Here is a 15,612-nt window from a genome sequence, read left to right on the forward strand (position 1 = left end):
CTTTTATAAGAAAGAGTGAGTTTTCTCCTTTTATAAGAGAGGATATTGTCAATTGTGCTCTCCTTATTCAAGAGAGAAATTCTTGTAATCTTTTTGCTATAAGTGAAATTCTTCTACAATTGGAGTTCCTTATTATTTCTTTTATTCTTTCTCATTTCTACTTCGGTTGTAATTGTATGTCCCGTACCACAACCGCCTAACACCCACGTGGAGGATTAAAATTTGTAAATGAAATAACAGACTCAATAGACCCAAATAATAACCAACTAAATGTAGCGTATGACTCAGACTACAATTTATTGGACTAATACGCATCGCTCCATAAGCTGCTACCTGATTCTCTTATTTAAAAACGATGTCGTGCTCCACTCCATGGCCTATGTGACACCATTTCTCTCTTCATAGACTTCCCCCTTTCTTCCAAGTACTTCGTCCTTCTATTTTCTTTTAACCTGTAACTTAGCTTCATAACAATCTACTTCAATTATATAATTATTGAGAAATGCTAAATATCGTTCCGACACCACACACTGATATAAATATGTGTGTTTAAATAAAATGACAAAAATGATAAATTAAATGTTAGTTTGTGGTATAGGAGATGATAAGTAAAAATTTTCATAATTATTATGTGTTTTATATGAATTATTTTCTTATTTGCTTTGTCACGCATATGTAGAGCATCAATTGCATCGACATCATCGATAAGCTCCCACGTCATTAAAACTAAACAGGCACACGGATTCACTTGTGGATGTCAAATATTGGCACGATATACGTTGCTTATTAATAAAATTATGGGAAATTTTCCTCTTTATTATAAATTTACAAGGAAAAAAAAAATCATGAATGCATCATTTAGTCATATCATTTTTGGAACCCAAAGTTGTTTATAATTTCTTGGGCAAATTGTAAGTCTTTTTAAGAAACTTTGCAGCCGTCTCATCCTTACGGTTACACAAAACTCTTAAAATCGTGTTGGGTTCAGTTGGATCCCATTCACCTGAACATGGAGGCAATGGAAGCTTAGATTTAGCAGAGCCAAATGTCTCGAGATTTAAACGTCTGAACTCCTCGATCAAGCTCTCTGTATCTGTTCCAAGTAGAGAAAGAATGCCTTTTACTGTGGTCGAATAATTGTCTATTAAATCACCTGGCAATCCATCCCCATTGGACCAAAATAGATCTGTGAGAAAGTTAAAATCCTCCTCTATTATTTCTGAATCTTGTTGACAGAAAGCACGAGAAGGGCCCCCAGCAAGCAGAACCAGTAGGAAACCATCAAAAGAAGCTTTCATTATGTCAGTAATGACACGAGTTCTTATTCTGTCATGCACTGTTAATGAAATAATCTCCAAAAATTGCTCGAGCTCCTGAAGGAAGGGTTCAATCCTAGAAGAAGAAACTTCCCCAACGTATAGAGAATCCCAAAGAACATGACTTAGGTCATGGAAGACGATTTTATATGCCATTGCCTCACAGAGTTGTTGCATCCCTTCTGCACAAGCAATTGCTGAAAGGTCAAACCTTTTCATTGTCCCATCTGTAATAATGTCCCCATGAGTGCGTTCAGCATTTTCAATATCCACAAGTATTCTCTTCTCCAAAACTTCCAGCTCAGTTTGTATATGCTGCAAGGTATTTAGGCGAACACAGAGCTGGGGTATCCCAAAGGAGTTATCCCTATTGGAAGTAGCAACATGGGATTTACTCTTCTTTGTTATTTGTGTTTTTTCCTTCCTTTTGGATACACCATGGAACTTTGATCCTGTAGAACATCTAGTCAAAGCGGGCATAGTGGGAACGTAAGTATTTCGCATCCCTGCAGACCAAAGAAGAGAAATATAACTTCAAAAACTAATGCAACAGTATTGAAGATAAGAAATATAATTTGAAAAACTAATGCAACAGTATTTTGCAGGCTATGGAATAATACCACAACCAGACTTGGCCTTCAATATATAATGTTGAAGGCCTCTGTCGAAACCATTCATCAATTCAGGAAGGAAGATCGGATGCATAGGAATCGGCAGCAGAAAGAATACTTCTAAAGTTGCATCTATGGTCCGTAGAACTTCAATAGCAGAAGGAGCAATTCGCTCTTTGTTGGCTCGTGGATTCCAGACCTAAAGAAAAAAGTCAACAGGTCATGTGCATCTAACAGCTATCTTCTAGAAAATGATTAGTAAGTTTTGTGATTGAAGCTTGGAAATCAACTGCCACTCTGTAATACATATAAACAAAACAGGGCTAAGTATTGCAGGTTTGGACAATTTTTTGTACCATTGGAGTTTTATCTAAGTAAAGGTTTTAAAATATTTGAACTTTAACAAATTTGACTACAAAATTAAACCTACTTAACTCATAGGGGTTCAAACAAGATGCTGTAACAGATCAGGATTGCAAGTGACTAATAATACAAGTGAAAACAACATTCAAGCAAGACAGAAACTTCTAACTTCAAAGTTCAAATTTTAAAAGATGATAAACCAAAAGATTTTATCCATGGTACATAACTATCCCTCCTCAAAAGCGGAGGCGAAGACTATCAGACTCTATTACTGAAAGTCTGAATTCAAGTATTAGTAATTAACAGTGCAAGAAAAGTCTAAACCATGACAAACGAGGCATAACACCAACCCCAATCTCCCCCAACACAAAATATATATGTGCATCACTGCATTGCACTTCTCAAATTCTGATATTTTTGCTAGTTCCTTTCATCCTCCCTTTCCTTTTGGTTGGGAAAACCCTAACCTGAGACTTCCCCAACTAAACCCCATCCTTTAACATGTAAGCCAATGTGAAGAACATTTTTACTAGTTGCCACATATATGGTGTGCCAAAATTCAATGATAAAGTATCAAAAAGCTAGTCTTATCAACATACAGGGCAAATGGAAATGTCTAATATCCCTCCAGAGTTCGTCCTTTCTTATTTTTCTCATCATACACTTCTTCACTCTTGATGAAGTGGGTTTTTTTTTGGAGGGGGTGGATAAAGGGGTACTGGCATCTGATAAAATTGTTTGTGTATGCGTGCACTGTGCAGGCACAGGAATGATACGTAGAGAATGGTGACATCCTTTTGAATCTGATGATAGTACTGATCTATACAAAAAAAAGAAAAAAGAAAAAAGAAGAATAGAGAAACAATAACTCATTACATCCAATTTGTATATATCATCAATCCATATTGAATTTGCTTCTGTTGAATCAAATTTAGAAAAATACCATCACATCCCAATAACTAGAAATTCAAGAACCTTCCCATCACATACCTCCAGTTGCAGATTCCTATTGGTCCATTCCTCTAGTCTGTCCACTCTTGTCATTATCCATGACTTTACCATATTGGCTATCACAGCTTCAGCCTCATAAGGAAGCATCTCCCGTAGAATAGACTTCCCACCATCCTCGCTGTCCACAGCATCTTCAATTACAATCTGCACAAGATCTTTTTCCAATTTGTCAGCAGCTTTCAGCACTTGTATTGCATCCGGTGTCAATTCACTAATACCCGTTATGAATTGTATCAGTTCATTCCCATAGCAAGAATGAAGGGTAGCCATGGCAACACCTGATGCAAGAGGGTGCCACTTCTTCAGAATTGGACTAAATATCTCTCTCTCATTAAGAGCCAGTTTGCTAGTGTCTTGTGCAAGGATGCAAAGGGCATGAAGAGAACTGTTCTGGTTGTTAGATATATGGTAGCTTGAGTCCACCGCCTTCATTTTCAGCAATAACACAGATCAATCAGAACCTTGTGTTATATTATTTTCATGGCAAAGCTGAGAAGCAAGCTTGGTAAAATAGACATAAATGTATACAAACATAATCTTGGGAAAAATCAATGGGATTTTGTATACCCAAACAGGAACTGGAGGAAGGAAAATCAGAAAAGGTATATAGCTAAGAGTTTAAATGTCCAGACTTTACACTATATAGATCCAAATACATGAAAATATACTCCTAACCACAGTCATAAGGTTATTCAACCATACAATTTCTACCAAAGAATAAGTAAGCATATCACGAAGATCCTCCATTGCACAGAGAAAAAGACACCAATTAATGATCAACAAGTAGAATGTCTTGAAAATATCAACTGACTAACTACAGTTGACAAGTAAAAAAATTCTGAGGAATGATGGATTGAAGCTCAAGGGAAGAATCGATTTAAGTAAAGGAGATGTTCACAAAAAGTTTTCTTTAAATGAAGAATTTAGTTAGGTAATGTGTCACCAAAAGGTTGGAAATGGTCACAAACTTCTCTACAAGTTAATTACAAGATCTCAACAATGATTCAGTTCTACATCAGAAAGGTGAGATACTCTACAGAAGTCATTTTCTGGAGTCAAACATCTTTCGAAGGCTCACCAACTGGCAAGTTTTAACAGTTGGGTCCCTGTCAAAAGCCTAACTAATCGATTTAAGCATAAAAGGGTTGTTGGAAGCATATTTATATTTAGCTATGTAATGCTGAACAAACTTGCCTGAGCAAAAGCAGTGCGAAGTGACGATCTTATATAAGTTTCAACACTTCCACAGGTGATATTAACTTCTTTACTCTTCCAACGATACTCATGAGAGATATCTTCTACCAATATTTTCGCAGATGATAATCCTAGAGAAACAACACTTTGCAATGATTCAATATTACCGCTGTGGAAAGTATCATGGTAAGCAAGAAGCCTTTTCTCCGCCCAGCCTAATATCACACTCAATGTAGAGCTCAAAACCTTTGAGGAAACTGGATCCCTAATTTCCTTGGCATCTTTTTCGACTTCCATCAACAGATTATTCGATGCAAACAGAAGTTCATTTTTCACTTGGCCAGTTGCAACATGACGGTGGAATAGAACCCATAAGAAGCAAAGATTATGCAGCATTTGGTTCAATCCGAGGATTACCCAGGTCTTCTTTATGAGGTTTAAAACCTCATCGAGCTCTTCAATAACAGATGTTCCTTCGTTAAGATCAAAGCAGGCTTCTAAGAGCATTTGGTAGAGCCTGAGGTTCAGCGGAAATCCATCTGCCCAGTGGCATGTCTCAGAAGCAGACCCGTCATATGATCTGCAAGCAAGAGTCATAACAACACTTCGCAAGACTTGCACTGACTGTGAGCCCCACGAATAATCTAAGGCCCCACGAATAATCTGGTGGAGCCGTCGCGCTGCAGAGTTTGTCTTCTCCAGAGGCAGACGAGGATGCAGAAGAAGCCCTGCTTCCAGAACCTTTAAATTTCTCCTTTGCCAAGCCTCATATTCTTGCTGACTTGGAAAATCTGAAGACTTGAATTGCTGTAATAGCTCAAGTGGCAAAACCACCGACTCTATCCGTCTTCCAACCTGATTCATGAAATAGCAAACCCAAAAAATTACTTTGCCGGATTAAAGGACTCAGGCAACAGAGAACCATGGATTCTCAGGAAATTTTTTTGGTTCAATTAGCTTTAGAAATGGATTCTAAGGAACTTTGAATGCCACTAACCAGTAAAGATAATCACCCAGAGTAAATATAAAATTAACAACAGCAACTAACTAAAAAGGTACAAAATCACAAGGTGATGATGAATAAAAACTGTGCCATAATTTTACTTGCGCGCCCAAACAAGTCCTCCCTCAATTTCTCTTTTTCCATACTATTTTTACAAGAAAGGGAGAAAAAGTTCAAAACTTTTTTCCTTCCTTTCATTTCCCTGTACTTTCTCATCTTACCTAGAAAACCCAAACCACATAACTAATAAATAAGTCAAAATTAATTGATAGATTAATGAACCAAGTTAATACCTATCAAAAAAGATTAATGACCCAAGTTATAAGTCTTAAAAAAGGCCGAAGTTGGATTTTCCTCCCCACCTGCCCAGCAACGATCCTCAATAAGGCAATCCTAATTCTCGAATCAGTTTGCTCCGAAACCCTCATCTGGACCCTCGTAAACTCCTCAACTGTGACCTGCTTCTTCCCTCTCCCTTGACTCACTGAGTCACCACCGCCACCCCAACCCTTCGAAGTCGATATTGTTTTTGGCCCCAGAGCCTTCCTCACCCGGCTAGCTACAAAAGACTTCAGCGACCTTTGCAATGAAGCCCACGCCGGGATCGTCGGAGCACGGTCAGTTTTCTCGGGCTGCGGGATGCAAGTCAAAGGCAGTGTTACGGTGCTCAGGCACGCCGCGACAAGGATCTCATAAGCAGTTTCTCGGAGCTCGGAGACTGAGAGATTTGGGGTCAGGTCTCCGAATGGATAGGGCAGGTCTTCGATCGAGTATACGGGATGCTGCTGCATAGGGTTCTGGAATTGGTTGTGTCTTTTGGAGGATCCCAATTCTACGTCTCTGGAAATGTTGGACATTGTTGGCTGCTGATGCTGATCAATGGGGCTCTGGAACTGGCTGTGTCTTTTGGAGGATCCCAATATTCCGTCTCTGAAAATACTGGACGTCGTTTGCTGCTTCTGCATGGGGCTCTGGGACAGGTTGTGTCTCTTGCAGGATCCCAGTATTCTGTCAAAGAAAATTCTGGACGTTGCTGGCTGCTGCTGCATGGCGCTAGGTAACTGATTGTGTCTTTTGGAGAATCCCAATGCTCTGTCTCTGAAAATGTTTGACATTGTTGGTGTGCTCGGTGGATCACTCGTGCATGCGCATGTGACAGTGTAGCCTTTGTGTTATGCTCAGACTTTAAAAAAAAAAAAAAAAAAAAAAAACAAGAAGAAGAATAAGAAGAAAAGGAGAAGAGAGAGCGTCTGTGTGACAATGCGTGTGAATGGGGTTGGGTTGATCTCTCTCTTGCTTGATTTTTAAGGAAGCCATGATGGTGTGACAAAGGAAGCAGGGGCTGGACAGTGCGAGTTAAGATAAAGGTCAGAGTATTTCAATTATTTGTGCTTTTGCATTTGATAAGAAAAAGGTCCGTACCTCTGTGTTTGAGATAGAGTTTTTAAAAAAGAAGGAAAAGTTGGATGGCGGGTAGGGAGAGATGGCGTGGGAAGAAGAAAAGCAGGGGAGAGTTGGAAAATAAAAAAATTAAAATGATGAGGTATAAAATAAGAGAAATTCAAAGAATAAGTTGGATATTTGACTAAAATAAGAACAAAATGTTGAAGGCGACCATGGACACTGTCTCTCTGCCATTACCCACTGCATGAGTAGAGAGTGAAATGGTAGGTGGCACCTGGCTGTTCGGAGTAGTCCAGAAACACAGAGAGAGAAAAAGAAAAAGAAAAGAAAGTAAATGTTTATTGATAATATATATAACAAAAATTCTATTAGCAGTCCTACTCTGCTGTCTTTGTTACCACTTTCACATTTTTTTCATTTTTTTTATTTATTTTTTTATAATTTTGTAATATATTTAAATATTTTTAAAAAATAAAAAAATTATATCAATATATTTAAAATCACTCCCTTAATTATTAAATAAATAAATAAAATTATCTAATCTTGGGCGGCATGGTAACTCTTTTCATGTACAATAGAGCTGGTAATTGTCCTTTCTATTGCAATGAATGAGATGATAGGATTCCATTTCCCACACGAAAAGTTGCTAATCGATAATGAATAACTATTTACTGTAGAGAAAACACAGAATATATTACATATTAAATTTATTTTATAGATTAATTTTTGTCTAAAAGTTGGATTAGTCTATTATTTATAATAGTTAGATCTTTGTATTTTATTTAGTCATAATGTTACAAGCAAACCTAGCTACGTGACAAACCTTTCAAAGGTTTCTTTATTTCTCTGTTTCTTGTCTCTGCAAATTTTATTCAATTACCACAAGCCCATTTGGTCAAGGTGATGATCTGTTCGTTCTCATAATTGCTACACTAGGGCTTTGTTTTATAAAAAATATCAACATCTATGTGATGCTCCAACTAATTCTCAAAATGGTTGAGGCAAGTGTGACAAAAATGAATAAATAAATATAATAATTATGCATTGAGTGTTAAATCCGACATCGGATAAGTAATAAGTTGATCTAGTTAAAGATATATGTCCCGACAAGAGTAAGGTTCGGTTTGGTATTTAAAAATTTTTATCTTAAATTCAAAATTTTTATCTCATTATTACAATTTTTTTAAATTTCACTATAAAATATAATAAATAATTCAATTTTTTCTTAACTTTTTCAAATTTTAAAATAAATATAATATTTTATCTTAAAACTCAAAATTATAATATCTAAATTCTCTACTGCCAAACCAAATCTAAATTTTTTTTTTCCATTTTTTTATACTCTTAAACAATTTTATTTTTTTAAAAAAAAAAATCTAACACCATTAAAAAAACATTTCCTTAATCACTAAGTAAAAAAAATTATTGAGACTCAATCGAACCCAACCATCGGTAGGAGTAGATTTATTCATATTTCAACTTTTATCTTAACTCAGCTCATCTCAATTCACTATCCAAATTACATGAATAATAACAATTTTGCACATCTGCATGCAAATTCTGTAAATGAAAAATCTAGTTGCAAGCATAACTGTATACTAATATATGCACCAATATAATATGATTGGTTAAAAAGTAGATTTTATTAAAAATAATACTAATTTAAATTTTAAATATGAATAAATCAATATTAATACACAGATTAATACGTAACTTTACTTATTAGTGAGAAAACTATTATGTGAATCATACAAAATTGTGTCATTTCCCAAAGTAAAATCACAGGTGTATACTGATCATTACTCATGTTTGCATGCATGTGAAACTAATCCCTTTGTGATTCCCAAGTACGGCTACATATCTTCTGCCCTAAAAGTTACGGACATGTCGCTTCGATATAACGGAATACTGTAATTCTAATTCCAACTTCCAACACAAAATGAAGGCCAAGCACAAGCTTCGCCACGCCGTAGACCTCTTGTACTCTCGTGGTTCTGCTACCTCCGATGCGTACACACGTCTCGTGCTCGATTGTGTCCGAGCCAACGACGTCGACCAAGCCAAGCGACTACAACACCACATGGAGCTTCACTTGTTTCAACCCGCCAACACTTTCCTTCAGAACCGTCTTCTTCATTTGTATGCTAAATCCGGTAAAGTTTTCGATGCTCGAAATCTGTTCGACAAAATGCTTAAGAGGGACGTTTTCTCTTGGAATGCTATGCTCTCCGCTTATGCAAAGACTGGGTTGGTTGAGGCTTTGCGGGCAACTTTTGATCAGATGCATTTCCGTGATTCTGTTTCATACAATACGATGATAGCAGGTTTTGCAGGGAATGAATGTTCGAGCGGGGCCTTAGAAGTTTTTGTGAGCATGCAGAAGGAGGGATTCGAGCCTACTGAATATACCCACGTGAGTGCATTACATGCATGCACACAGTTATTGGATTTGAGGCGTGGGAAACAGATTCATGGTAGGGTTCTTGTGGCTAACTTGTCTGGGAATGTGTTTATTTGGAATGCTTTGACAGATATGTATGCCAAATGCAGCGACATTGATCGTGCGAGATGGTTATTTGATCGGATACTTAATAAGAATGTTGTTTCATGGAATTCAATTATCTCTGGGTATGTGAAAAATAGGCATCCCGAGAAATGCATTGAATTATTCTGTGAAATGAAGTCATTGGGTATGAAGCCGGACCAAGTTACAGTTTCTAATGTTCTTGGTGCTTACTTTCAATGTGGATACGTAGATGAAGCTAGTAGGATATTTGCTGAGATTGAGGAGAAGGATAAGATCTGTTGGACGACAATGATAGTAGGGAATGCACAAAATGGGAGAGAAGAGGATGCTTTGATGTTTTTCAGTTCAATGCAACTAGCAAATATCAGACCTGATAGTTTTACCATTTCAAGTGTAGTTAGTTCCTGTGCCAAATTAGCTTCTATATATCATGGCCTGGCTGTTCATGGGAAGGCAGTTCATATAGGAGTTGATCATGATTTGCTTGTGTCTAGTGCCCTTGTTGATATGTATTGCAAGTGTGGAGTCACTGCAAATGCTTGGATGGTTTTCAAAATGATGCCAACTTGGAATGTGGTTTCTTGGAATGCGATGATCGGGGGTTACGCACAAAATGGACAGGATCTAGAGGCATTGGCCCTCTATGAGAAAATGTTGCAAGAAAACTTCAAACCTGATAATGTAACTTTTGTATGTGTTTTATCTGCTTGTATCCATGCTCGTTTAACTGAAAAAGGACAAGAATATTTTGATTCTATCAGCAGACAGCATGAAATGACTCCCACTTTGGATCATTACGCATGCATGATCAATCTCCTTGGCCGTACAGGTTACATCAACAAAGCAGTAGATCTTATTGAAGGTATGCCCCATGAACCGAATTGCCTAATCTGGTCTACCATTCTATCTGTTAGTGCAATCAGCCATGACGTCAAACATGCTGAGATGGCAGCAAAACATCTCTTTGAATTAGATCCACTCAATGCTGGACCTTACATCATGCTTTCCAACTTGTATGCCACTTGTGGAAGATGGAAAGATGTGGCATCCATGAGATCTCTCATGAAGCAAAAGAATATAAAAAAGTATGCTGCTTACAGTTGGATTGAGATTGATAACAAAGTCCACAAATTCGTATCAGAAGATCGGACGCATCCAGAAACAGAACAGATTTATGAAGAACTAAACAGGCTGATTAGGAAACTCCAGAAAGCTGGATTTACTGCTGATACGAAGTTGGTTCTACATGATGTGGGAGAGAAGGAAAAGCATGAATCGATCTCTTACCACAGTGAGAAACTTGCTCTTGCATATTGGTTAATTCAGAGACCTCATGGAGAAATACCAATAAGGATTATAAAGAACATTCGTGTTTGTGCAGACTGCCATGTATTTATGAAGTTTGTATCCAAGATAATTGGACGACCAATTATCTTGAGAGATTCAAATAGATTTCATCATTTCATTGGAGGGAAGTGCTCCTGCAAGGACAACTGGTAATAAAGGTCCTTCGGCAGAGTGGAGAGTCCTCTTAAGTTTGAGATACTTTGATCAACATTAGAAATTGGAGAAGCTGTAGTGAAGATGATCATATAACAGGACCATGGCAATTCTTCCCGCAAAACTTTGGAAAGAAGGAATGGCAGCACTAGTAAAATTCTGGATATCTTCCAGGAGAAGAATGGGTGAGCTGATTTTTATGAATACCCCAGTAAGAGGAATGAGATTGTTTTTGCAAGCGCTGGTCGAAATAGAACACATGATGTTGTGATTTATTTTTTAGCTTAACAATAAGTAGATAAATTTAACAATTAAGTACACAGCGGCAAGAAACAACAAACATGCAGCCGGAGCTTGATTGTTTTGGAAGCTGATAAAAGAAAGGTTACAGTCCTACAAGCAATTGAAATTCTATGAAAGCTATACACCAACATTTAAAACTTGATGGACGCTCCGAGATGAGGAAAATTAGGAGCTGGTTTTTTGTAAGGTAAAAGATGGAACTGTACTCAAAGAATTTTTGTTGCTAGTTTTATCATTTGTTGGAAAGTATGTTATCATTGTTGATGAAGGCTAACAAGCTAACACAGCTCTTCCGTGTTGTTAGAACATTGATATTTGTGAGATATTTTCCCCTTGGCATGCGCCTGGTTGGGGTTTGCAGGGAAGCAAACGGATTGAAAATTGAAATATGCGATAAAGGAAAACATGAGATGTGTTGGTAGATGCTATATGAACATCCTATATATGTTTACTCGATAACCAGGACTGTAATTGCTCTAAAATTTTGTTTACCAGAAGCCATTCTTCTTACAACATTTTGAGGAACCAGATTCCATATTCATATTTTATGCCGAATTAACTGTCGATTACATATAACTGCTATATCTGCTCTGTAGTAATGGATTACCTTTTCAGAGTCGCAAAGGGTGTTCAATATTTTTGTTATGTTCAATATTTAGTCCATAATGAAAAGAAGGAACGTTAGACTCTCTGCTGATAGTGAGACAAATTCTCATGCATTCACTACCATACCAGTGACATTACAATCATGCAGACTACAGGCTTTGACAAACAAAACAGAGTAATGCATTATATACTGCTTATTTCAAGGATAGAACACTCTTAGAACCAGATTACTGCGCGCGCGCGCGCATCTAAAATAAAATTTTCTGAATTAGCCAGAGATCTCAATGGCCTTAACCTCGGGCTTCTTCTCTTCCTCTTTTGGAACAGTGACAGTGAGCACGCCATTCTCCATGCTAGCCTTCACCCGATCCATCTTGGCATTTTCTGGCAACCTGAACCGCCGCTGAAACTTCCCACTGCTCCTCTCAATCCGGTGCCATTTGTCATTCTTCTCCTCTTCTTCTCTGCTCCTCTCCCCGCTGATTTGCAGAACTCTCCCTTCCTCGACCTCGACCTTCACGTCATCCTTCTTCAGCCCAGGAAGATCAGCCTCGAATATGTGAGCCTCCGGAGTCTCCTTCCAGTCAATGCGGGTGTTCACAAAGGCAGAGGTCTCTCTTGCCGAGTTGGGAACATTAGAGTTAGTGCTGGCGAAAGGGAAGAAGCCGTGGAAGGGATCCCAGATGTCTAGGGAGAAGGGGTCGAAGATGTTGGTTCGTTGGCCAACAAGGCTCGAAGTAAGTGACATGTTTGGAGTAACTTTCTTGGCCTGGAGTGAAAGAAGATAGATTGGCTGGTTGATATCGATAATGGCTTTATGTAGGGTAGAAAATAGAAGACAAACTTGGAAAAATGCTCGTTGATGATGAATGTGCAGGAGTGCAAGGTTTATAAATAGTTTTAGAAGGGGGAGGAGTAGAAGAAAATTCTGGTACTTTCTGGTAGGTGTTAGTTCAGTTGGCTCTTCGGGGCTATTAGAGGGATAGAAACTTCTGTAAGAACATTCATTTCTAGTAACTCCTCGGACATTCTGAGTGGACAGAGAAAGGTCCATATGTTTCTACACTTCTGGGTCGACTTTTTCTGGCCTGGTACTAGAACCCAGCTAGCCCAAACAAGGCGGACAGAGTGTATTGGACTGGTTTTCTTTTGGGGTCAGCGACAGAAAGTTCCTATAAACGGTTTCAACTATCAAGTGCCTTCTTTCCTCTTGAAAATATTATCCCACCTTCGGATGAAATAGAAGAATTCTTGTATTCGCATTGCCCAAGTAAAAAAGAAAAAAGAAAAACACAAAACATGAGGTTCAAAGTAGCAGAGAAGACCTATTTCCAATTAGGACTGTACATGATAGTCCTTTTATCGTTTAGCATGAGTCCGGTAACCTTTTCCGGTGATTTAAATTTGTGAGCATACATTTCATCCCTACATGATAAGGTGCTCTAAAATTAACTGTTCAAACTGTAAAAATTGACGCATTTCATAGACCAATCACTGTTGAGATGGTACTTCCCATCAAGTCTCGAGACGTGGTTTACTTTTCAGTATCTTAATTAGTAGCATTTGAACGAATGGTGTTTGTACAATTTTTCGGTGGGGCTGGAGGCCAACAATACGGTCGACTAGCCCATGATGGTATTTGGACATTCATTTGTTATTCTTATGCTCATCCATGAATTGAATAATAAATAAAATACATAGAATATAAATAAAGAGAGACATAAAATGACAGTTTGAGAACGTAATATACTATATTTGTTGATTTTACAGTTTTTATGGCCCCACGCAGCTATCAATATAATGGAGAAAATATAGTTGAAGGGAGGTTAAAGATGTTGTCTTTGTAGAAATCTCTCTCTCACGTTTGTAGATGAAGGGATAAAAATAGCAGACTCAAATATACCAGATTGAGCCCATAAAAAAATATCATGAGGAGGCAAGTGAGAGAAACAATACATAAAAGAAAAGAGGGTGTAAGAGAAAAATAGAGAAAAATCATAAATGAGAGAAAAACAAATCAGACATGCAAATGATAAGTGATATAAAGCTGATTTTCTCACCAACTACTAATAGTAACACAATAGAAGGGATTTGAGACCAGAGGGAAAGGGGATTTCATACTTTTGAGCGACTATTTTAGGAGCATATAGAGGTTATCTTCAACTTCATGAGAGAAATTATCTTCTCTAAACTTCAACCTCACAAGAGAGATTATCTTCTATTAAAAAAGAGGTCTTCGATCTCCATTATACAAAGAGAAACGAGAGACCATGAGAGGTTGTAAAGTACTCATATTATAATAGATTTGCCCTTCAAACGACCTGTGGACGTAGGGCCTATATCGAACCACATAAATCAGTGTCTCCATATCTATTTACATTTTCAATATTATTGATCTATTTACTATTATGGATACACGTATGGGTACCATATCAACGCCCCCAAACCGCCACAATGGACTTAAGATGACACCAGTTTAGACTCGGGTTACTGCTAGGGCTGAGCACCGACACAACCGGAGTCGGTATCTGGGTCGTCCGACTCCGACTTTGTCGGAGGCCGAGTCCGACCTCCGACTCCGGCTCCGAAGGGTATATGCTCCGCTCCGGCTCCGGCTCCGACTTGTCAGAGCGGAGTCGGGACGGAGTCGGTGAGAAATCCTCAAAAAACCCCAAACGACGGATTCGGCGCAGGGGGAGGGGAGGGAATCAAAACCAAAACCAAATCCATAACAGAAAAGAGAAATCAAAGAGTGAGAGAGAGTGATTCGGCGCAGGGGGAGGGGAGGGAATCGGGGGGGGGGGGGGGGGGAAGAGGGGGGGCCGGGAAACCTAATAATAAGGTTTTGAGATGAGAGGTGAGAGAGATCGGGATGAGAGGTGAGTGGTGAGAGAGGCAGAGAATCGGGGAGGGGAGGGAATCGGGGGGGAGAGAGAATCTGAGATGAGAGGTGAGAGAGGCAGAGAGGGATTCGCATTCGGCGCAGGGGGACTCGAAGCCTTCGGGAGGGAATCAGGGGGGAAGAAGAGAAAGGGGGGGCAAAAAGACCTAATAACAAACACTGAAACGGCGCCCTTTGGGGCTATTTTCACCCCAAACGGCGCCGTTTCAGTGACAGAAATCTGAAAAAAATAAAGGGTTGCGTGAAACGGCGCCGTTTCACGCAACCCAGTTTCCAATAACGGCGCCGTTTAAGACTTTCTACTTCTAAATTCTACTTCTAAACAATAAAAATAAATTAATAAATAATAAGTGAGTAAAAATATATTTTAAGTTAGTAAAAATAAAATTAAGTAACAATTTAATGTGTATTATTTAATTAACTCACTAAAAAAATCACTAGTTAATTATTACTTTATTAATTATTACTAACTTAGAGAGTTATATATTAGAAATTTGACAAATTTTTTTTATTGTTGTTATATCCAAGGGAATATATTTAATAATTATGTAATTATATTGTGATATTAATTTAATATATATTAACTAATAGTATACTATTATATATTATATAAATATAGTTAATTAGTAAGTTAATATATAACTATATATATTATAGTATATATGTATAACTATATATATTATATAAGTATAGTTAATTAGTAAGTTAATATATAACTATATATATTATAGTATATAAGTATAACTATATATATTATATAAATATAGTTAATTAGTAAGTTAATATATAACTATATATATTATAGTATATAAGTATAACTATATATATTATATAAATATAGTTAATTAGTAAGTTAATATATAACTATATAT

General features: G+C 37.6%; 3 protein-coding genes and 1 long non-coding RNA gene across 4 annotated transcripts; 2 read left to right on the top strand and 2 right to left on the bottom strand.

Annotated features, from left to right (window-relative positions):
• Positions 1–838: 838 nt before the first annotated feature.
• Positions 839–7,163, bottom strand: LOC122306175 (protein unc-13 homolog). Its single transcript, XM_043118617.1, has 5 exons — positions 5,861–7,163; positions 4,496–5,350; positions 3,281–3,727; positions 1,937–2,126; positions 839–1,822 (listed from the first exon to the last, which is right to left on the bottom strand). The coding sequence occupies exons 1-5, from the start codon at positions 6,611–6,613 to the stop codon at positions 891–893; spliced, it is 3,177 nt and encodes a 1,058-aa protein (XP_042974551.1). The 5' UTR covers positions 6,614–7,163; the 3' UTR covers positions 839–890.
• Positions 1,665–2,273, top strand: LOC122306176. Its single transcript, XR_006241463.1, has 2 exons — positions 1,665–1,805; positions 1,922–2,273. It is a non-coding gene; the product is annotated as an uncharacterized LOC122306176 (long non-coding RNA).
• Positions 7,164–8,685: 1,522 nt separating the features above from the next.
• On the top strand, positions 8,686–11,660 carry LOC122306089 (pentatricopeptide repeat-containing protein At3g62890-like). The gene has a single exon (XM_043118481.1). It carries the CDS (start codon positions 8,842–8,844, stop codon positions 10,927–10,929), a length of 2,088 nt encoding a protein of 695 aa, XP_042974415.1. The 5' UTR covers positions 8,686–8,841; the 3' UTR covers positions 10,930–11,660.
• Positions 11,661–11,926: 266 nt separating this feature from the next.
• LOC122306090 (18.1 kDa class I heat shock protein-like) lies at positions 11,927–12,907 on the bottom strand. Its single transcript, XM_043118482.1, has one exon. It carries the CDS (start codon positions 12,890–12,892, stop codon positions 12,107–12,109), a length of 786 nt encoding a protein of 261 aa, XP_042974416.1. The 5' UTR covers positions 12,893–12,907; the 3' UTR covers positions 11,927–12,106.
• Positions 12,908–15,612: the final 2,705 nt, after the last annotated feature.

This window comes from Carya illinoinensis, chromosome 4, assembly GCF_018687715.1.
Source record: "Carya illinoinensis cultivar Pawnee chromosome 4, C.illinoinensisPawnee_v1, whole genome shotgun sequence".
Classification (NCBI taxonomy): Eukaryota; Viridiplantae; Streptophyta; class Magnoliopsida; order Fagales; family Juglandaceae; genus Carya; species Carya illinoinensis.